Source organism: Apteryx mantelli, chromosome 1, assembly GCF_036417845.1.
Source record: "Apteryx mantelli isolate bAptMan1 chromosome 1, bAptMan1.hap1, whole genome shotgun sequence".
In the NCBI taxonomy this organism is placed as follows: Eukaryota; Metazoa; Chordata; class Aves; order Apterygiformes; family Apterygidae; genus Apteryx; species Apteryx mantelli.
Genome location: NC_089978.1, coordinates 44765331 through 44787832, shown reverse-complemented (window position 1 = coordinate 44787832; position 22502 = coordinate 44765331). Strand labels below are relative to the sequence as shown.

At 35.9% G+C, this 22502-nt stretch overlaps 1 protein-coding gene across 1 annotated transcript in view; it reads left to right on the top strand.

Moving 5' to 3' along the window:
- Positions 1-22502, top strand: part of KLHL1 (kelch like family member 1) — a 262591-nt gene that overhangs the window by 131301 nt on the left and 108788 nt on the right. Inside the window, exon 6 of the mRNA XM_067289682.1 lies at positions 19766-19978. Coding sequence (XP_067145783.1) covers positions 19766-19978 — 213 coding nt within the window. The remainder of the gene's footprint in view (positions 1-19765; positions 19979-22502) is intronic.

Here is a 22502-nt window from a genome sequence, read left to right as displayed (position 1 = left end):
GTGACACATATATGCATATGCATAAAAGTATAGATATATATAAATATATAAATATTTAAATATACCTTCACACACTTAGATGTGTGTGTGTATACCTGTATACTTATATACATATATACCTGTATGTATACATTACATATACAGACACACAGAGAATGTGAGATAGGTACGTGTTTGCCAAAGTAAGATCATGTCAGACTTATCCAACATCTTTCTTTAATAAGAGGTATGGGGTTTCTTAGCAAAAGGAAGTAGAATGAACCTAATACATTTTGCATTTCAGTAAATTGTGCTACCTGCTGACTGGACATTTTGCTGAAGAAGATCAATACAGGAATAAATAAAGAGCTCCCTTCTGTCCCAATGTGGTGCTGTGGCAAAGGGGCTTCCCTTGGATGTGAGACTGGCGTCTGGAACACTTGGTGTAGTTCTCATGTCACCGTTTTTAAATAGTGCTTGACATTTGGTGAGCCTGAAGAGAAGACACACGGGATTAGAGGATAAAAGAAAATGTTTTGCAATGAATGCCTTACAGTGCTTGGGCTATTTCAGCTTATTAAAGAGAAGAGCAGACGATATACTCGATTACAGTGTATCTCCATTGGGAAAAACTACTGTGAACTAAAGAGCTCTTTAATCTAGTTGAGAAAGCCTAGTAAGAGCCAATTTAAGTTAGACAGATTCGAAATAAGAGACACTTCTCCATCAGGAAGAGTGCTTAAACACTGGAATAAACTGGAATAGCTACAGAGAAAAGTGGTAAATTCTCCATCTCAGATATTGTCATCTCAAGCTTGAATGCATTTGAATAAAATCTATGCAAAAATTATGCTCAGTACTAGGATAATTGGTGAGTTGTATGTGAAAAATATATTTAATGTACAAGAAGTTAGATTAAAGATCTAGCCAGACTTCTTGGTTTTGTGACAGATGATAGTCTACTTGTTTCCATGTTCCTGCTTGGTATATGATATTTATGTAAAAAGGGGCAACAGAAAGGAAAGCCGCCTGTTTGTTAGTCCTGAATATTGAACGCTGAGTAAACTGGAACTGTATGGAAGGAAGGCCAAATTCTCCTTACCTGGTAGCTCAGCAAAGGAGACACTTTGGAGTTCAGTATATTTTTAGAGAGATTTGCTAAACAAGAAATCCACAGTATCAGAGAGGATAGGGAATTCCTTAGCTGAGTAGGAAGCAGATATCACCCAAAACTTAGAAGTTAATAGAAGAAATAGGTTTTCTTTTTTTTTTCATTGTTTTGTTTTGTTTTTCTCACAGGAGATGTGTAGAATTTGTTGCAGCACAGTCAGCTCAGTTGCAAGGAAAGCTGCAAGGAATTTAGCTCAATGCTCAGTTGATTCCATAGACTTTCATAATATTTAACTTTTTTTTTTTTCATTTTGAAGCCCTGATTGTCAAGCTTGCAGTAGCTTGCACGTATGGAAGTCACACATATCTTGCATAGCCTAGTGAATGTATACCTGAAAAAAAAAGTATTGGTGGAATAAAAATGTCTGTACAGAAATATGAAAATTCACATGAATCCTTATTAAAAATACTGCTTCTTCAAAGAATAAGGGATTGATTTGGAGAAATGAAACATCAGTACTTTTGAGACTAGAGGAAAAAACTGCTTAGATGATATACATTACAAACCCTCCAAGTTTAAATTTAGTTGTTTAGTAATTTACTTGAACTGCAATATTATTTAATCACAGTGATGATAAAGAACAGCTTCCTTTTCAGTAGCAAAAGAGCTGGAAGTTTCATGTACAGCTAAAAGGAGCCGTAGCAAATTAGAACTTGGCTGTGTCAACACAGCATTTTGTTCATGATACAGTGATGGTAAGGTATTCACCACAAAGAACAAGTTTCACCATTTTATTACACAGCAATGGGGGAAAAAAAGTCTGAAAATTGTTTCTCCTTTAATCATTTTTTTGTCTTTAGGGTAAAAGAAAGAGCTAGTGAGTGGTTTGTTCTAAAAATGACAAAGCCTGAAAACTGCATTTATCTTGCATACTGGGGAGTTTCTCTTTTCATCCACAAATACAGAACCATTTAAAATGTGTACTACATGTATCACCATTTAACAGCACTGCAATTCTTTTGCAATATTTACAGCATACTGAATTCAGTTGGTAAATGTAGCTTTTTATTACTCTAATAGAAACTATGATGATTCTTTTTTGTGACTCTTTTATTTTTAATGGCTTTAGTATAGTGTATCTAGAGCTGTATCTAGAGCTGAAAACCACAGCAAAAAATGATAAAACATTAAGCCAGATCCATTTACTGCTACTTCTAATATGTTTAAATAAATGACTTAGCATAAAAAATCCATACAGGCTAACTCTAATTTTCAGTTTTGATTACAAACATAATTGTCAGTAATACATAGTTTTCTCCTTAGGACAGCAATTCAAAGACTAAATACAAAACATTTCTGTTTCATATTTAAGAAATAAAGTAAAACTTCCCGCTCACTGATTGCCATTTTTAAGCAAAATTACCCCAAATTCATCTGGCTGTTTTTTCGAAAGAAGGTCCTGTTTTCATGTTAAAGTTTTGGAACATTTGATTAGGCATAACATCTTCCAAGCCAGGTATCTGTCTCAGGCTTTTTATCTGCTTTCCCCCCTCCCCTGTAAATATGTCGACAGAAAATAGCTCAGTTATTTTTAAGAATAAATATAGGGAATTTTGGTTTTGCTTATTAAAATATATATACTGCATATATTTGTGTAAAATAATTTGTTGAAAAAATATTATAGTACAGAATCAAGTATTCCAATACTGGAATCAAAGCTGCATGTGCAACCTTAGAGTCCTTGCAAATATGCATTATGATGCAATTTTCAATTACAGAATCATATGTAATATTTTCCATGGAAGTTCTTCTTCTTTTTTCAACACACAAAATAAATGGAATCAGTTTTGTTTAGCAAAAGAGTCATCCAGTTTTTATTAGTAATTTGTAGGTATGTAAAGAATATATGACGGAAGGTCATCTTTAATAGTTATGGAAGTTGAATATCACCTTTCTTTAGATACACTACCTTTTTAATCACATAGAAAAGTGATGGTAAGTTATTTAAAATACACTTTTTTGTCAACAGAAGTTAACTAAAATAGTATTTCTTGCTTTATAAGTACCTTGCTTGAGACCTTGGATAAGAAGTCGTTATAGGGGGAATCTAAGAGCCTGTGTTTTGGGAGACATGAAGTGTTAGTAGTGCTTTAAACAATCAAGTCCTAAACTTTTGAAACTGGACATTTTGGAAAATAGTAGACTTTTCTTTTTTCCCCCTTAAATTAATTTTCTGTGTTTCTTTTTTCTGATTTATAAAATGGAGGTATTAAAAATGCATAATCTCTAACACATAGTGTAAAAATTAATAAAAGTTGGTGAAATACTCATACCATACATAGCTGGATGCTGAAGTACACCACAGAAAAGTCTGTTAGGGAACTGATCAATTCTGGTTTTGGTCCTTGGCTGTTTGGAGTAAGTGTTGCTTAGAGACATATGTTTGACAATAAGAATAAAACCAAATATTAAACAGGTTCTTGTTTACGATCATTATCCATACACAAAACTGAACATGATTACTTATTTAAGCTGTTTTTATTTAATATACACATCAAATTTAGCATACACTTCAAGTAAGGAAAACCTGCAGTTATCCAATTCATTTTAAGCACCTAAGTAAAATGTAATGTTTAATTTATTTTGCATAATTTAAGCATTTAAGCAAAATCTTTGCATATCAAGCCACATAGAGTATATTCGGATTTTTGCTAGTTTTCTTCAGCTGTCTTGGGTGCACTCCTAGAACTTGCTTGGTAGATGGGCTGTGAAAGCAGAACTGAACTTGGGTCTCCAAGGGCATCAAATGAACACCTTAATGATTATATTCAGAGTACGCTTCATTATTTTCCTGTTTTCAGTAAGTTTTAGAAATTTATTGTCATGACTTTCTCATAAAAAAATAATATCAGAATGTGCTGCCATGAAAAGGATTATAAAAGCATGTTTTTGAGGATGTGTTTTTCTTATTACAAACACATCAACATACATTAATGAATTCTGTAGAATAAATAGCTGAATGATAATCCACTTTTCTTTCCCTACATAAATTGCATTTGAACAACATTTGTTAATATAATCAAATTCTCAATCTGTTATATGCATCAAGAACTGTTGATATGTATTCCAGCTGACCTGTTGTACATTTGATAAAAAAAATCATCCTTTTAGATGTGATTGGACATATCTGGAACACATTATTGAAATGCATTACCTGATTCAGCATTTATAGCTTGCATCATATAAAGATCTTTACAAAATACTTGCTGGAAAGAGAAATATATGTAAATATAGCTACTTTTATTCTCTTTTATTTAGGATGTTACAGTGCAATGAAGTAGAAATGCAGAAAAGAATGCTATCTACAGCTGACTTTTTATGTGTAATTAAAACTGAGAGGGGACAAGAGCAGTCAGAGTTTGTCATTGCTTTCAGCTTTTCAGTCGAACTGAATGTTAGTTGACAATTTCCTTATCTTATATTAGGTTGTATTTATTCTTTCTTAATAAGAAGAAAAAAATTGTGTTTGGAAGAATGTGACAAGTATGAAATATCAGTGTTTCTTATCCTTATCCTTGTCCTTATCCTTATCTTCATCCTTATTCTTACTCTTATTATTTTTCTTTTGTAAATGAAGCAGTATGCAGATAGAGCTAATAGAAGGTGTTTTGCAATGCATGTTTCTCAGACGCTTGAGCCTGTGTCTTGGTTCCGAGAGATTTCTTCTTGGTGTTTGTTCACAGAATTAAAATGTACAGTTAAGTTATACTGTATATATCCTCTGTTCCTGCGTGGAGACAAATTAATAAATTTAAGTCAATATACAAATGCCCAGAAGTAGTTTGGAGGCACGATAACAAATCTTAGTCTGTGAGGCTAAGGGGTAGCACAGATCTCACAACCAGATAGCAAAAGTGGACCAAATTTAGTCCATGGACTAAGTTCTAAATCCAATTAAGATACTTATTTTAAGAGTCAAAGATTTGATGTAAAAAATCTGTCTATATGCCCTCATTTGTCTTGACTAAGTAGTAGAGCAAATGGGTAGAGGAAATGGATCCATTCTGCCCGAGGCTTATATTGTATCCCAAAATTTCTTTGCTAGGTGCATGAATTATTAAACTGTTTAAAAAATAGACATCATACTACTGCTACCAGGTATTTAGTGAAGATTTTGCAGCTTGCCTTCCAGAGAAGATTTGGACCCTGTAATCTGAGTGCTTACACTTCAGAAAGGAGGTGGAATTGAAGAAATGTCATTAAACTCAGGGTTTCCTGTTGGCAAGTTAAAAGCGATATCCTCTTCAGTGTACAGGACTTCAGTTTGCTGTTTAGTGACTGAATTTACTCATGCACTCTGTGGGGAGCCTGAGCAACCAATCTGGATTTTAGAATCTACTCTTTTCAAAAACATCAGAAAAAAAAAAAAAGGACAGGGAATCTTTCAGGCTGTGAGGTAATATTTAATAGGAATGCTCAAGGAAGATGAGGCAAGAGACAAAAAGTTAAATGAATTCTTTGCATTCATGTTTGCTACCAAGGAGCTTAGACAGATGGCAATAAATGAAATTTTTCTGAGGGAGATAAGTCAGAACAATTGTCTCAAAATTATGTGAATACTGACAGATGACTAAGACCATTTGGCATTGACCTAAGCATTCCCAAGGAAGTATTAGCTGTGATATGTAACCTGGCATCTAGATTGTCCTTGGTAACAGAAAAATGAAAGCTGATAAATGTGACTCCACTGAGAGAGAAAAAAGAAAAAAAGAAAAAAAAAACTTCCCATAAGGATCCAGAGACTAATTAGCTTGATTTCTATAAAAGACAAACTGGTTAACCATAATAAAGGAGAATTAGCAGAGATGGATAAAAGGAAAAGAGTCCAAGAATTTCTAAAGCAAACCACATTTCACAAATCTATTGGAGGATGTGGATAAATTTTCTGTTGTGCATTTCCAAAAATCCTTTGACAAGTCTGTCACTGCAAACTCTTAAAGAAACAAGAAAAAGAAATCTATAAAAGAATACAAGAAGAGGTATTCCTGTGGATTAATAGCTACTTAAAAATGAGGAAAAAAAGCATGGGAGTAAAGAGACAGATATTACTGTGGAGGAAGTTGCCACTAAGGACCACAATGGAAGTATGTTGGGAATTGTTCATTTAAATATATTCATAAATTGTATGGAAAAGGAGTAGATAATGAAATAAAATAGTTTTATTGATAGTAAAATATTACTGAGGATAGTAAAAAACACTAACTAAAAAAGTTTTAAAAGGATCTTGTGATATTAAGGATATAATCGTACATAAAATTAAATATTGATAAGTGAAAATTAATGCAGACAGAGGAATAATCTATGTACATTTCATGATGAGGTCTTAATTAGCTATTGCTGGTCAGAGATTGAAAAAAACCAAAACTTCTATTAATGGAGATGTCCATTGTATTCTATGAGAATGTCACTTAGCATGGTTCGAAAAGGAAAGTGGAGTGCTAGGGAGTATTAGGAAAGGAAGAGAGGAGAAAATAGGAAAACATCAGAAAACATCAGATGCTACAATGTGACTCCATGGCTTGTTTGCACCTTTAATACTGCTTGTAGTTCTAGTCATCCAATCTCACAAAGAATGTACTAAAACTAAAAAGACACTAAAAACAGAAAAAAAGGTCAATGATGGTTGAAACTAGGTAGATATGTGAGTACGTGCTATGATGTGCTCTGAAGTCTGGATCCTCAGCCACCCAGATCAAATATACATTTTGTGACTTAGGTTTCCTTATTACGGGAATAAGGATGTGAGTCTGATTGGTTGTTTCCCTCTCAGCTTGGATCACCTGAGGTAAAATCACCTTGGCGTGGCATGGCATTGCAACACCACTCTGGAGTTTTAATATAATTTCTCAAACGAGAAATGTTGCCAGGGCACTCTGTTTAGATGTAGCTAAAGATATGGACATAATCAAAGATACGGAAAAGCCCCCTATCTCCACAGGAAGAGAGACTAAATAGATTAGGGTTGTTTTTTTTTTGTTTTTTTTTTTTGGATATGGGTGAAAACATGACTACTGGAGAGGCTATAACAGAGACATATGCCATAAATGGCAGGGAAAGGGGAAACAAAAGATTTTATTTCCCTCAATACAAGAATTAAGGTTCATGAAACAAAACTGGGGAGTGGATTTAAAAGCAAACAAAAGGAAATATTTTTCTTTTACAGGTATGTGCTTAAGTATGTAATTAATCCAAGGGATTCTTTGGAGGCCAAACCTATAAATGAATTCAAAGTGCTACTACATAAATTAATGGAAGAAAAGTCCACGAAGGGCTTCTAAACATAAGGAGCCTTTTGCACAATCCTTAGAATCCTTAAAATCACAATTTCCAAAATCTAGAATACACAAAGAAAATAAAATATTTTATATTTATGCCTTTAAACTTTTGCCGTATATACACCCTTCTAATCACTGTCAAAATTATATTTGGTCACTGGTCACAAAGGAACCTTTGTTTGCTCTGAAACCATACAGGTATTTTTATGTTCTATGAGAGCTTAAAAACGAAATAACTTCTAGGTACCTAAACACTTTGCACACTGCATCAATTATCAATAATCTTACCTGAATAAATACCATATATATATACATATATATATATATATTTATGGAATTAGTAGCTGCTAAAGCTTTAGTGGATCAGGAGATCCACTCTTAAAGTTTTAGCAAATCTGCTGACCCACCCACCAATGTTATTTTACATTCCTTTATTTTAGAGAATGACTATCATCTGCTTTAAAGTCAACTGCATGAGGCAGCATAATTTTAGGTATAAATTCATATTCAGCAGTGTTCTGTTTATTTCCATAAGAGGTGTGCTATCTATTTGTATTGATAAACATAAAAAAAAGAAAGATATGAGAAAATTTTAGCTGAGTGATATTTAGTCTAGAAATCTTTTCGTGTTTTACAGGAAAGTTTAATTATGCAAGGGACCAAAGGGTTTGTAGCAACATAGCTTGGAATTTGTGCCCATTTTGCCTCAGATTGTTCTTTAAACAATGCAGAGGATTTTGAAGTGTTGTGTTTAAAAAAAAGAAAAAAAAAGTGAATAGAAAGAGTAAGAATTATGTTTGAATTTGAAGACAAGCTAATGAAAAAACCCAGCTAGACAAGGCTATAAAGTTCTCTTTACCTCCTCCCCATTCACAGTAAAGAACTGCCACTAAGAAATTACTGCATGTTATAGTTAGTTGACAGCATGAGATTATTGGATGGTAACATGCAGAGTCTTGGACAGAGTGAAGCATAATGACTGTTCCTTTCAAATTTGTAATTTCCAAAGCACCAATAAAACAAGAGTATCTGTCAGTTTAATCAATGTAATGTGCAGCATGACAAATGTTTTACAATTTCACTTTAGTCTGAAATTTGTCTTTTGGGATTCACACAGTATGTTAATATACTTTCAGCATTCATTTAACAGTTTTTAAGTGTTCTATCAAAGACAACAACTTAATGTGACAAATTTTCGGTGGCCTTGTATCTTGACAAACCACTTAAGGTCTAATACAGTGGTTATTTTACATTATAATATATACTGTTATTTTGGTGGAAAGGATATAGAATGCACCAGCATTGATCAGATGTCTTTGCATGAATTATTCTATATTCTGAAATACTGGAGAGCAAAAAGTTGTTATCTGCGGGAGGGATAAATTTGTGTTTGGCTATGCTAATTAACTTTTTACCATAACACTCTGTCTTTAGAATTAATCTGGATTTCATAACGTGCTTGAGGAACATAAGTGCTGTCAGAGAGTAATCACCATATTACTTTCTTCAGACCTGCTTGTGGAGTGGAATTCTTTGGAAGCCCCCTTTATGAGAAAAGGTGGTTCTACTCTCAAAATCCTTTTTCTGTTCAAATGTTTTTCCAATTTAGAATACGTTCTCTTCTTTCATGCTAATTAAGACTCTCAGCAATGCTTCAAATTATGTCCAGTGTTAGTTGAATGGTAGATTATAGTTCTGACAATAAAAAATAAATAAAAAAAGTGTGTGTGAAAAGAAGAGCATGAAATTCAGTATTTTCTGAATATTTTTCCTGTGATGGGCTACTTGCTTTCTGCGATACTCTTATTCATAGGGAAGATATATACTTTTTCAATACAAAAATATGCTATAAATTAATCATGAATGCTAATTTTTTTCATGTCTCAGCTGTGATAATTTTTTAATATTTAGTTGCAGTTAGAATGACCACTAAATCTGAAATACTAATGTAGAGTACCCTTTTTTAAACATTTCACTCCTTAAACAAAACCATAACTGAAACATTCTCCAACAACATATATCATATCTGTAACAGAACACACATGCTTAGAGACAGCTAATGAAAAAAGAAGAAACACTGTTGCTGTGAATCTTTGTAGTGTGGAATGGAGAGTAATAAAATGAGGCATTTTTCCTCTACGATTATACAATTACACATTGTTCTTTAGATGCATTTTCATTTTAATGGCTACTTATTTTTAATTCAAGTTTTCAGTACAAGAATATAAGGAAAGATTTCACCGTGATGCTTTGACTGAGGTTTCAATTGTCATTTGGAATATTATCTTAATTACAGTATTTATTAGCCATTTATGAAAGTAGAAACTTATATATTTTTTATATGTATATAGGTAGGTAGGTAGGTAGGTAGGTAGGTAGGTATGATCTTGCATATGCATTCAGACTTCGTTCTGTGCTGTATTCCATCACATTTCACACCCAAAGCAGGGTCAGTGTTGGTCAGTACATGATTATGCGATTACCAGTGAATTCACAGGTGCTGCTGCAAGAAACAATATTAATGATTAAGTATTCTGTTTCACTCTTGTACTTTTCTATGTAGTATTATAAAATGCAGTATTGTGAATGAGTTATAAAAACAAGGCAATAACCACGCAATCCCTCTGAGTTATTAAAGACCCAAGAGATTAAGTTTTTTTAAGATTTGGTGCTAATGAGCTCATTAATCAGACAGAGAAATTCATAAGAACCAGTATGTAGGAGTGGAAGACAGACAAGTTCGAACAGGAAATTAGACATTCATTTTAATGTTGAGGATGATTACATGTGAAAGCTACTGCAAAAGTGGCAAATTACCATCTCCAAATGTCTTTGAGATGATGCCTTTATCGGAGGTATTCTTCAGTGAATCATATGTTATTAGGTTCAACAGAAGTGTAACTGGGTTAAAATAAAATTGAGAGGGATCCCAGGAGACAGTCCCTTGCTGCCATGGGAAACCGCGTCATATAATCTCTTCCGTAAACTGTATCTTAAGTTATAATACCGGTTCTAATAGACCTGTTCCTTCCTTGTCCCACTAGAAGTCTGTTCTAGAGCTTTGTGCTTTAACAGTAAGAAATAATTTTCTAATTTCCAGCTTTCATTTATTCAGGTTTGGTTTATACAAGCTTGCTTTTAGGTCAACATTGTCCTCCAGCTTAAATTGTTCTTTGACATCTCAGCATGTATTGGTTGTTGCATCCCACTTCACTTTTTTTTCCCCAAAATATAATTCTCTTTGGGGAAAAAAAAAAGTAAAAAAAAAAAAGGTACAGAAACAAAATAAACAAAATAAATCAGAGAAGAAATCATTGTTCTGTCTAGGCCTGCTAAGCAGAGTAAACAAATCTGAGGCCCCATAAGGACGTAAAAACGATGTGCTTACCTTGACATATATGTTTAAAGACTACCCTTATGCTCTTCTGTATCCAAGCTGGGGCTGAGATATGGTTCAGAGACCAAATGACACAAATTGACTCATTTCTCTAGCTGAAGGCTAAAACTCTCCTTAGTTTTGGATTCTGCATAATGAGTGGAGTAAACTCATGGTGCCTGAAACAATTACCTACTGGTTTCATTCATCCACAGGCCTCCAGCACACACCACCCTCAAGCACAGAAAGTTACTTAAGAGCTTGAGACATACTTGTAACCTCTGCTGAGCAACACAATGCCTAACAGTGCTGCTCTGGCTGCTTTTGCCTCTTCTAACCCTTATGTTGCCTTTACTCCCCTTGCTTAAGATGCCATAAGCGGCAACCCCCACTCTTGGCCACGGTCACAAGTGCTCTGATACAGTCTGCTATCAGGGCTGCTTTGATCAGTATGGGCTAGTTCTTGGTGCACTCCCTGCAGGATGTGCATGCACATACGTTCCCATCCTGAGTTTAATGTGTTCATAGATAGTGTTCCAGCAATGGTCAGAAGCTCTGTGTGTTTATAGGCCTCTTAGTGGAAGACGTCCCTCCCCCATATGCCCTAACCACATCATTTTACCCTGGTATTATCCTGCCTGCCCTAAATAGAGATGTAAGTGATGGTCCTCATGTCTTCCTGTCCTGCTGGGATACAAAATAGTTCTGTTCCTCCTCCCACAAGGGTACCAGTTATGGAGTTGTTTGTCTACAGATTAGGGAAGCCACTGTGGTCAGACAGTTAAATTGAATTATGGTTGTGGAGTGGGACAGGAAACTTGTACCAAAGCATAGTCACTGGAGCAGGGTATGGAAGAAAGAAAAGTCATGCTAGGACAATGAGAGAGTATCATGATGACTACTTTCCTCGAGCAATGTCCAGAAAATTTTAGTTATCCAGGTGAGACAGGTTGTATTCCTGCTGTGCAAACAGCACCATTTTAAAAGTGAGAGCAGCTCATATTTTTGATACTTGGAGAGTGCTTTGGGAACAACTTAAACAAGTATAACAAAAACAAGACAGTCACTAGAGCAGGACTCTTGTCCCGGGTTGAGGAGTGCCTTGGACCAAAGTGGAGATGGCTGTATGAGGAGGGACAAAAAAAAATCCTTGAATAAAATCTTCCTTTTGATCGTCCTCTCCATTGTAAACAGTTGAGAAGACCGATACAGATGTCTGTATCTACACTTTGCAGTACTGCACTGATGTGGTAGTTTGCATTGTGAGTCTCCATTTTTGCCACTTTTAGACTTGTCAGTCTGAAATGACACCTCTGGATAAATCGTAGTACTGCTATTTTCTTGAAATTGTGCTGAAAATCCTTCCCGCAGCAAATGCATAAGTCTGTGCCAAGTCAAGTCACTAGAACATAAAGGTTCCATTTTTTTAGGTCACCAAGTTGCACCTCCTAGTTCCTTAATACTTTATTTTGGGAGGGGAGACAAACATTAGAAAAAAAGAAGGATGGAGTAATGCCTTTACTTGTCTTGCTTAAAATGCCGTAAGCTGCAACTCCCACTCCTGGGCAGAATCACAAGTGCTCCAGATAAAATAAAAGAAGTGGTTTGTAGGCTACTAGAGTTCTGTTTTTTATACCATGCTGCCAAGAACAAATTATGCATGCAGTGGGATTTAGGACACAGAATATTCATGGTTGATGGGATTCTTGTCCTTTCAGAACAGCGTTGGAAGATTGTTCTGGGCAGGGGGAGCAAGATGTAGTGGTCCTCATCCATTTAGCAAGTTATCTCTGTTTCATGTACAGGCTTCTTGGATCTCTCTAGCTGCCAACAAAAATGTGTGCAGCATGAGTGAGCCAAGATCTTTTGGCAAAACAGAAAACAAACTTTGATCAACTAAATAACTAAATTAACACAGCTAGGTAAACATGCGAGTTTTCGGAACACTAACTTGAAATTTTTCACCAATTTATTATGGTGAACAGTCATAACTGGAAATGTCTATGGCCAATAGGTTGCAAAATGCATATAGGCTGTGAAAATCCCAGAATGCCACAGGATATAGACACTGAATTAGACTGTGATCTTGCTAATTCTGCACAGTCACCTCCTAAAACCCCCCAATTTTGGAATAAATATTTAATTTAAAAATTGCAAGTAAAAAAAAAGGAAGTATTTAGATGATGGTACTCTTTGTCACTGTTATGGAAAATCAGGCTCGCCGGCCTCCATAACAGGGTCCGACCTTAGGTTCCTGCTGAGGCAGAAGTTCGAAGTCAGATTGGAGAGAAATAAAATTTAATGATACACGTGCAGTAATTACAGCTCGAGCTGGGTGCCTCCAAAGAGGGACCCCGAACAAAGAAATCCCTGGGCAATTATACCCTTACAGTCTAAATTCCCCACCCTTTAAGCGATAGTTTGGACCAATAGTAATAGTTAGGTCTGGGGTCTTCCCCTTCTTCCTTGGGCCCCTTCATTGTCTCTAGGCAGGCTGCTTCTTATCTTCAAGGTTGGCTACTCCTGCTGTCTGTGTAACTTCTTTATCCCTCCAGCTTGAACCGGCTCTGGGGCCCCCTTTTACTTATCTAAGTAAAAGTTCACAGCCTGGGCCTAAGGCTTCAGCAAATTGAGCTACTAATGCTAAGCAAGTTATGCTAAGCAATTAGTTCTAGAGAGCTTCAGTCCGATATTCTCTAACATCACCTGGAAGTGTCTCTTTAGTTTTCAGTAAGCTGTGTGAGCAAATATCCATAGTCAGTCTCTTCTTTCTTCAGCCTTTCATCTGTTCTCACCAAATAGCAGCAGCTGCTGATCTCTCTTCCCACTGACACAGTTCAGAGGAGCATACAGCCACAAGAACTCTTTCCACTAACTGCCCATCCTTTGAACCTTCCAGCCTTCATATCCCTTTAGCGATGGCCACATCAGGCCAGTATCTGGTACTGGAAGAAACATATAAGTATTTGGCCAGATAGAGCTCTCTCTGATGAGATTTGGAATTTGGCTGTTGAGAAAGACCACATTCACGCTAATAAATACTGGTTCTTTGTCTAATGGGAGTTATTGTTCGAGAACTTGAAGAACTCATTCTTCTTAGGCATGAAGATACATGACAAAACAGTCTTTGCATAGGTAGGTAGTTCTTGGTAATGCTGAAAATAGGTGATGCAGTCTTGCTGATACACAGCTGATAGGTAAATGGGCACACAAAGCAAGAGAACTGAATTCTATGTAGCACTACAGCAACCATTTCAGACTGAAATAGTTTGGGCCTTGGCCAAAATCAAAGTTGATATTCAGGTGTTTAGCACTTCAGCAAATAAACTACATGATTTAATGTAGAAATCAGAGGCACGATTTGTTCATTTATTTAAATGTCCTTTTGAAAACTTAGCTTTTTAATCAAAATCGGTATGGGTTTAATATGTTCATTGACACTAGTCCGTTATGATTTAAGGGAAACACTAGTGTAAAGATATTTATCTTCAGTATTCTTGTATGCATTTATCATTTTTGCATTGGAAAGGCCACAGCATCAAAATCAATAAAATACAAAACTAAAATGAGACTCCTTCATCCAAAACCAAAATACCTGCTAAGCATTTTAATGCCAAAGCACCTCTTTTATGCTGCAACAGATTCTAAGTGGCACACTCTGAATTTGGCATTCTTTGTTGGCCAAAGAAAGAAATTATTTCATATTTATTATAATATTGAAGAAATTACTCTCAGGCTCTTCCTTACAACTGCATACATGCTAATTAATAAAATCAGTGACATATATGTCAATGAGAACTGATTTTTGCAAAATAATTTCATCCCATGTGAAAAAATGATCATTACAAAACTTGATTTAAAAAATTAGATTCACTAGTATAGGTAGCATCATTAAAAGAATATAGCTAATATAATTCATTTTTATTAAATACCGTGTGGTAATACTTTAATTTCCTTAGATCATTTATGTTCCTGTGACGCACAATTAAGATGCTGAGATACTTGCTTATTTACCTTTAAATATAGACATATTTTGTTTACATGACTTTGATCTGCTACTACTTTATGGTCTAATCCTGTGTGTTGCTGAAAAGGTTTAAAAGTAAAATACCTCTGCCATGGAAAGGCTCCAACCCCCATGACAGCAGTTATTGTATGATCATTTTGAGAAAGTGGAACAGCAACCAAATGAGAGATCACTTTCTCTGAGTGAGTTCAGAGACTTTCATTCGTTCCACTATAAGTTACCTTTTCTAATTTAAAAGCAAAAATCCACTACTTAATTAAAACATTACAATTCTTGCTTGAGGAAAAGGCTAAGCGAATGACCCATGCAGGAGAAGTATTAGTCACAGGCCGGTTCATCTCTTACGAAACACTGAAGTCCAGATCTACAAAGCTCTGTAGGGATTAGACTTGGAAATTGCAGGTCCTGAAAACTCATATACCTTTACAACATAAACCTGGAATTGCCCAGACTCTGTGTGCCTTTATTCTCAAAATTAAAATATCTTGGGCCCTGAGGACCTAAGCATTACTCAAATCACTTCAACAAAGCAGGATCAAATAGCTCAGTGACTACCTTGCACCTTAATTTCAGTAGAATTTATAAAGTTATTCCATTTACCCTGAGAATTTTATCCAGTGGAAAATTAGAAACATCTTTTGTATCAGGCTCCCTAAAATGCAAAAATAAATACCACTTTTATTTTAAAAGAAAGCCAGAAGAAAAAAAAAAAGTAGCAATATGTCCTGATTTCTCCCTTTGTCTACGGTGGTCAGAATGCTCAATGAGAATGTGAGAGATTTGGGATAAATTCTGTTTAAAGGGAGCTGAAACCTAGAGTACTCTGCCACTGGTAAACCTTGCAGGTAAGAGATACACTGTGTCAGAGAGGTAAAGTGTGAGCAAGTATGAATTCTGTGTTTATCTGTTTTCCATCAAATAGAACCAAAATAGTCCCTAACTTATAAGACAGAGAAGCCTACTTGTCCTCGCCAGTCCAATACATACTTATGCAAAGTGCAACAGCTTCAACATGAATGAGTAGGGAATAGCCTTATTTACCTGTAGTACAGTCACCTGTAGTGGTGGGAGAGGGACTGAGCTGCTGGGCATTCCCTAGCAATGTATAAAGGCACTTATTGTGCTAACTGAAATTCAAAGCTGCATTTTGCGACCAGGGCCGGCTCTCCAAAGGGCAGAAACTGCAATTGTCAGGGCGCCGCGGGGGCCGGGGGCTCCCCGGTGCCAGGGCCGGGGGTGCTGTGGCCGGGCAGGGGCCCGCAGGGCTGCGGCGGGGCTGGAGCCGCTGACAAGTAATGGGTGATTTGACACAATTATCCATTTTATAATCTTGTCATGAGGTATCACACTAGGATTTATATAAAACTAAATGATTTCTGACAGAGGCCTTGGAGTTGAGTGTAAATTAAGTGATCAAATACAAATTTTTCAGTTGCAGCAAAGGTAACTGTGTGTGTAGAATTATTTGTATTGGAAAATCATAGCGTTAGGGAACAATGAAAATCATTAATACGTTATATTGACATTTGCCTTGCTTTATCTCATACAATTTATTTTCTCTTAAAAAGGAGCACAGTCCTTCTGACATTTTTCCACAGGAAAAAATAAAATAGATGATTTCCATTATAAAACAGAAAGCTATTAAAATACACTTAACTGCTCCAAATGAAATGAATCTTAACTTAAAATGTGAGCTGGGAAGTCATGAGGCAGATACATTCCTTAGTCAAGTTAGGAAATGATAATGACTTGAGAGTTTTTAGGTCTGAAAATCAAGAACCTGGGTTTTACTGATGTTATATTTTAGATATATATCAGCTGCAGTTATATAAAGATTTAAAAAAATAGTAGTTCCTGGGATACCCAGCCCTGGGTCGCATGGAAACCAGTGTACTTCAAGGCGTTTAGAACAACGCATTCAGGCTTTTGTGAGGTGCCTGGAGGAGCATCCGGGATCTTTTGGATTCCAGGGTTAGTTGTACTGAACTCAAGCAATTGTCATTTGTCAAGTTTGAGAATTTATTAGAGCTAAGAGGTTATAACAATGCTAAAAGCATAGTAAAGCTAGAAATAGATCAGAACTGGAAATATATATACATATCGGAGCTCTATAGTTCAGTCATGGGTGCATGGTACAACGACTGCTCTCCCCCTTCCCTCGAGGGCCACCCCTCAGGTATAGTTTTCCCCGGATTCCCAAGCAACGGGTGCACGGTATAGCGACCGCTCTTGCCCCTTATGGGCCACCCCTCCGGTATCATTTTCCCCAGTTTCTCCTCACCACATTTTTGACATTGGGTCGTCCTCGCTGACGGGTGGGTCCTTGGGTCCGCAGACCAGCTGACCATGGGTCCAAGTTCACACCAAACTTATGTGGCTTACCAAGGCCACAAGGCTCTAGTTAGTATCAGCGTGGACATCAGGAGGTGACCTCGTGCTCAGCCCAGGGCCCTGCTCGGCGGGTAGCAACGCGACCATTAGCAGCAGGTCATTCCGTGGGGAAGGGCTCCACATCTCCGAGATGTCTATGGTGTGGGTCTGCGGTGCCACTTCTCCTTTGTCTGGACTTGTCAGTCACGGGGTCATTAGAAGGTGTGCCTCCAGGCTGCAGCAACCCCACAGCTTGGTGGCACTGGCTGTGATGCACCTGGGGTTTGTTAACTCTTGGGAGCGCCCCAGAGGAAACCCCTCTTCTATGTATGGGCTGCACCATCCTGAGCCCCACGCTTGCCTGTGTGGTGCCTGTCAACTTTGAAAACTCATATATGTTGTCTGAAAGCTTTGATGGTTTTTGCTTTCAATCTCTGGTTAATCAGTACAGAGGCTGGAATAAGTTATCCTTAAATATATAAGCATATATCCAAATGAAAACACAATTAAAAATGATGAAAGATATCAAACCTAAAATTATTATTCTGAATTCAGAGCTGCTGCTTCAAGTGTAACCCAAAATTAATTAAGTTCTGTGAGTTCATAAATGTGTTCTGCCATCACAATGTTGCACAAGAATATTAGATCATTGGATTAATATACTATTGCAAAGTTTGATGTTGGTCCCAATTAACAAGTAGAGTTATATTTTCTTCATAATGGGATCTAATGTCAATTTAACCAGACTTAATTAAACTTTGGCTTATAAATCATTTTATTGAGAAGTGCAATGAAATTTTCTGAGTTTTATGGCTTTTTAATTAAAATAAATTAAGCCAACTTCTGGTTAAGTGACTGCAAACTTTTTCCACTGTATTTCCAAACTATTACACAACATTCTAGTCAAACAATTTAAACATACTTTAATGGAAGTCAATGGATTAAAACCTCAGACCATAAAAATCTCGTCTTTTAGGTATCGTTTCACATTTAGTCAAGTGATGTTAAAAAAAAAAAAAAGCGGTGTCATCTTTGGCTATAAATATCAATTGTTTAAAGATAACAACATGTCATGGCTAGGTCTGGATTATTCATTTCTGTCTGCAATCCTATATAAAATAATGCACAGCTGTTTTTTAACAGGTTCTTTTAATCGGTAACTTTCAAAGTATATAATGCTAGAGAATTAGAATGATCATCTCCTTGTATTACGGGGAAAAAACACAAAGGACAAAATGTGACTTGCTTGTGCCAGTGTAATTCTGATGTTTTAAGTCTTGGACCATTTTTGTCTGTACCAGCTACATTGTCTCAGTAATACTGCATAAATTCTAGTTCATCTCCTGCTGAACAGTCAGTCTTTCTCCTGGTCCAAACCCAAATAAGCAATTCTAGACAAGCATTAATTTAAATTTTAATATTCTAACAATTGAATTGAGTAAGTGTAGCAGAGGAATTATCCACTTCCCTCAATTTACATGTCCTTCTTTTTAAGACTTTGACTGGCTTTTTGTCATAACTCTTGCCTTTTGTTTTCCTGCTTCTCAGTTTCACTAAGTTTGTCCAAAATGTCCTTGTCAAAAGCATGATTGTTTTTTACCTATCAGATCTTGTAACTCATTTCTTTCTCCAATACTTTTTACTTGTTTCCTATTTGTTTTATATCAAATTTAGATTTTTCTTTTTTCCAAGAGAAGGGTTTTGTGCCTCTTGTTTATACCTATTTCACTCTCCTCCTACAGTTATATGTGAATGAAAGAATGTGAGCACCCTAAAATAAATAGTTGGAGAAAGAAACCTTGCAGAACTGTGCTTCTCACTTGTTCCCTGTTAGTGTAGGGTAGGTAGTTCAGAAACTGCTTAATTAAGCCCTCAGGATTCAGTCAACTAAATTAGCAATTTTTATTTAGCTTAATATTTTTGTTATTCCTATTTTTATTATAAACTTCAGTATAGTGAGTTTTTAATTGCTGTACATATTTTGTGTGCTAGCTGGGTGGTAACAATCCATTCTAAACAGGTTCAGGAAATAATGCTAAACTCATGGTCTTGAACTTCTTAGCCTTGTACAGAGAAACATCATCCAGTTATTCTTAATGTAACTATATAACTAACAAGCTTTTTAGGAAATAGATCAGATAGAAAAAATACAGAAATATAGAATATGAAAAAATATAGAAAAAAGTTTCTGTGTGCATGTAAACATTTATAATATATATTGAATGTGCTCAGGTATGACTGAGTTTATAAAAATTCAAACAGTATGCAAATCTTCACTAGTCTTTATTAATTCTTAGATAACATTTTTTTTTTCCTTTCCTAGTTACTTAATGAACTCTACCTTTATTGCAAAATATTACAATATAATCTTCCTTTTGTTTTCATGGTCACACATGAATTGCAGCTATAGCTGTTTCGTCTAATCATTTTTGTTTTCTTTTCCTGAAGATTTGTATGAGGGTTTGGTATGAAAGCTATTACCCAATCTTATGGGATTTTTTAGCTTTAATAGCTGATTTTTCTTTTCCTTCAGTATTAATGAATCTAAAATATTTTCATCTTGTCAGGAGAATATAATGGAAGTTATAAGAAATCAAGAGTTTTTACTTCTACCGGCTGAAGAACTCCATAAACTTCTTGCTAGTGACGATGTCAATGTTCCTGATGAAGAAACCATTTTCCATGCCTTAATGATGTGGGTGAAGTATGATATGCAGAGGCGATGCAGTGACCTAAGTATGCTACTTGCTTATATCAGATTACCACTGCTTCCACCACAGGTAATTTATGCTTTTATGTATATGTATATATATAGAGAGAGAGAGAGAGAATGAATATAATCACTGTTATTGTAAAACTCACATCAGTTTAGAATCAGCAGCTGCTGAATACTCTGGATACTTAAAAGCAAAACCATTTAGGATTAGACACTATGAAATTAGTGCTCCATCCAGAGTGACCTTGATAAATTTGAGGTTTGGGCCAAGAGACTCCCAACAAGAAGTGCAGTTTTGAACATGAAAAGGAGTAACTACATACGTCATGACATGATAAGAAGGACAGGCTGAATAGTTATTCTGCTGAACTGAGATTATGACAGATGCCAGGCTGAATATGAGTCAACAGTGCAAATAAAGAATTCTAAATAGTAGTCTACATTAGGAAAAACTTGGTCAGCAGACTGAGTGAAGTTACTATTCCTGTAATACCCTGTGCTGGTGAGGCTGCAGCTGGAATACTATTTCCAGTTTTGGACCCCACAATTCAAGAGGGATATGGAGAAGCTGGAGAGAGTCCAGTGAGGGGCTATCAGCATGGTCAGGGACCTAAAGTACATTTAAGTATGAAAGCTTGTTTAGTCTGGTGCAGAAGAGGCTAAGATCTATAAATCTATTAGCATCTACTAGATCTACTATCTACTATAGATCTACTAGCTATAGATCTACTAGCAACTTAAAACTACTTGAAGGGTAGTTATGAGTGTGGTGGAAACAACTCTTCTTAGGAGCACTACACAACGTAAGAAGGGGTAAAGGCTTCAAGGCATAGTATGGATGGTTTAGGTTGGATATTAGGGGAGAAAAAAACACTTAGAAGGCAGTGTAGCACTGCAGCACAATGTTCAGAGGTTGTAGAATCACCTTCTTTCGGAGTATTTATTACTTGGCTAGATGAGGCTGTGGATCACCAGATCTAGTATTGGCATTAGCCCTGCTTTGAATGGGAGGTTGAGCTAGAAGACCTCCAGAGGTCCTTTGGAGATCCCTTCCTATCAACACTTCTATGATCCTATGATGCGAACTTCAGATTCTTCTTTTTCTAAGAGGAGTAAATAGTAATTTTCTTCTGTTTACTGCCTCTAAATAATCTTTCTCCTTTCAGCTAGACAGGATTAAATAAAGTTACATGACTACATGTAAGTGTTTATGGGAAAGATCATTATACTGAGAATTAGTCAGTGACTAATTAGTCCAGAATCAGCTGCAATAATGCTAAGAAAGTATATAAAAAAAATCCAAATTAAAGTTAAGATATAATCAAACTTTCAAAAGAAAGTTATTGAGAATAGAAAGTTGAAATTTATTTTTTTGTTTATGAAGAGGTGAAATTTTCCCTACTAAGGTTTATACTTAAGTGTAAATCAAATAAAATGTTCCATCATTTTCATTGCACTGAAAATTAACTGAAAAGCTCTCTGGAGAGAAGTAGGGTCAAAATTAAAAGCTAATCATAGGACTTCTGAGGAAGAAGATTTGGGTTCCTTACTTTTAAATTCATAAAAAAAAAAATCAGTCATATACCACAGAAGTTATTAACAGATTGGAAAGATTGTACTGAGATCCTCTTAAAATGAAGGTTTAAATTTATAGCTTTTGTTCTTATGATACCTCATTTTCACTTTCAAGGTATAGTAATGATACTGTCACTGTTGTCAGTCTTTTTTGAGTGATAGGATATGTAACAATATAATTCAGAATTCATTGGAAGACTTTAGGACCAACCAATCAACATTAACATTAAAAGGAAAGTGTCATGAAGCTGAAATTGAAATGATAGAACCTGCAATGCTGCCATAGAGTTTAGTTTAATTTAGTTTAATTTGCTCCTTTGATTTGCTTGAAACTGTCTGCTAAACATAGTAAGACATTTCCTATTTCCTCATTCAAATCAAACTAAAAAGACTGGTGGCTTGACTAAGATAAGGAATTATTTTGTGTTATAGTAGGTAGGATTTAATTATTTTCTTATAATAGGTGGTGAAAATCTATAGGTGTAGACAGATATCCCCTGTGAGGTCCAGCTGGAACAGCTGAAGATGTTATCTCCTGCTTCCCAGCTGCCTGTCATGACCCATGGTGATTACCTTCCCCACAGCTCAGGGAGCAGAAAGGATCATCTGAGCCCTCCCTAATCATCTATAGGCAAAAATTTGCTAGAATATCTCGATCTAGCTCCACCTACTGTTGAAACTAAAAAGGTTGACTTCAGCTTTGAAAACCCCCAGTTTTAATTCTGCTGTTTTGTTTGTCAGTAACTTACTTCCAGCAAGAACAGGTAACAACCTTTGAGGTGCTGCAATGTCTTGAACTGCTCAACTCACTTCCAGAGTGAATGTGATTCTACCAAGGTGTTTGAGCACCATCTGAACTTACACTTTAGAGTTTTTGTAATCTTTCAGTCAACATGGAGTTTGAGCTCGTCTGAAACCTAAGTGGATGGCCTCATAACCAGAACAGATCTTGTTACCTTTAAAAGTGCCCTTGACTGCTGCAGTCATGAAAAAAAACTTGTAACTATGATTCA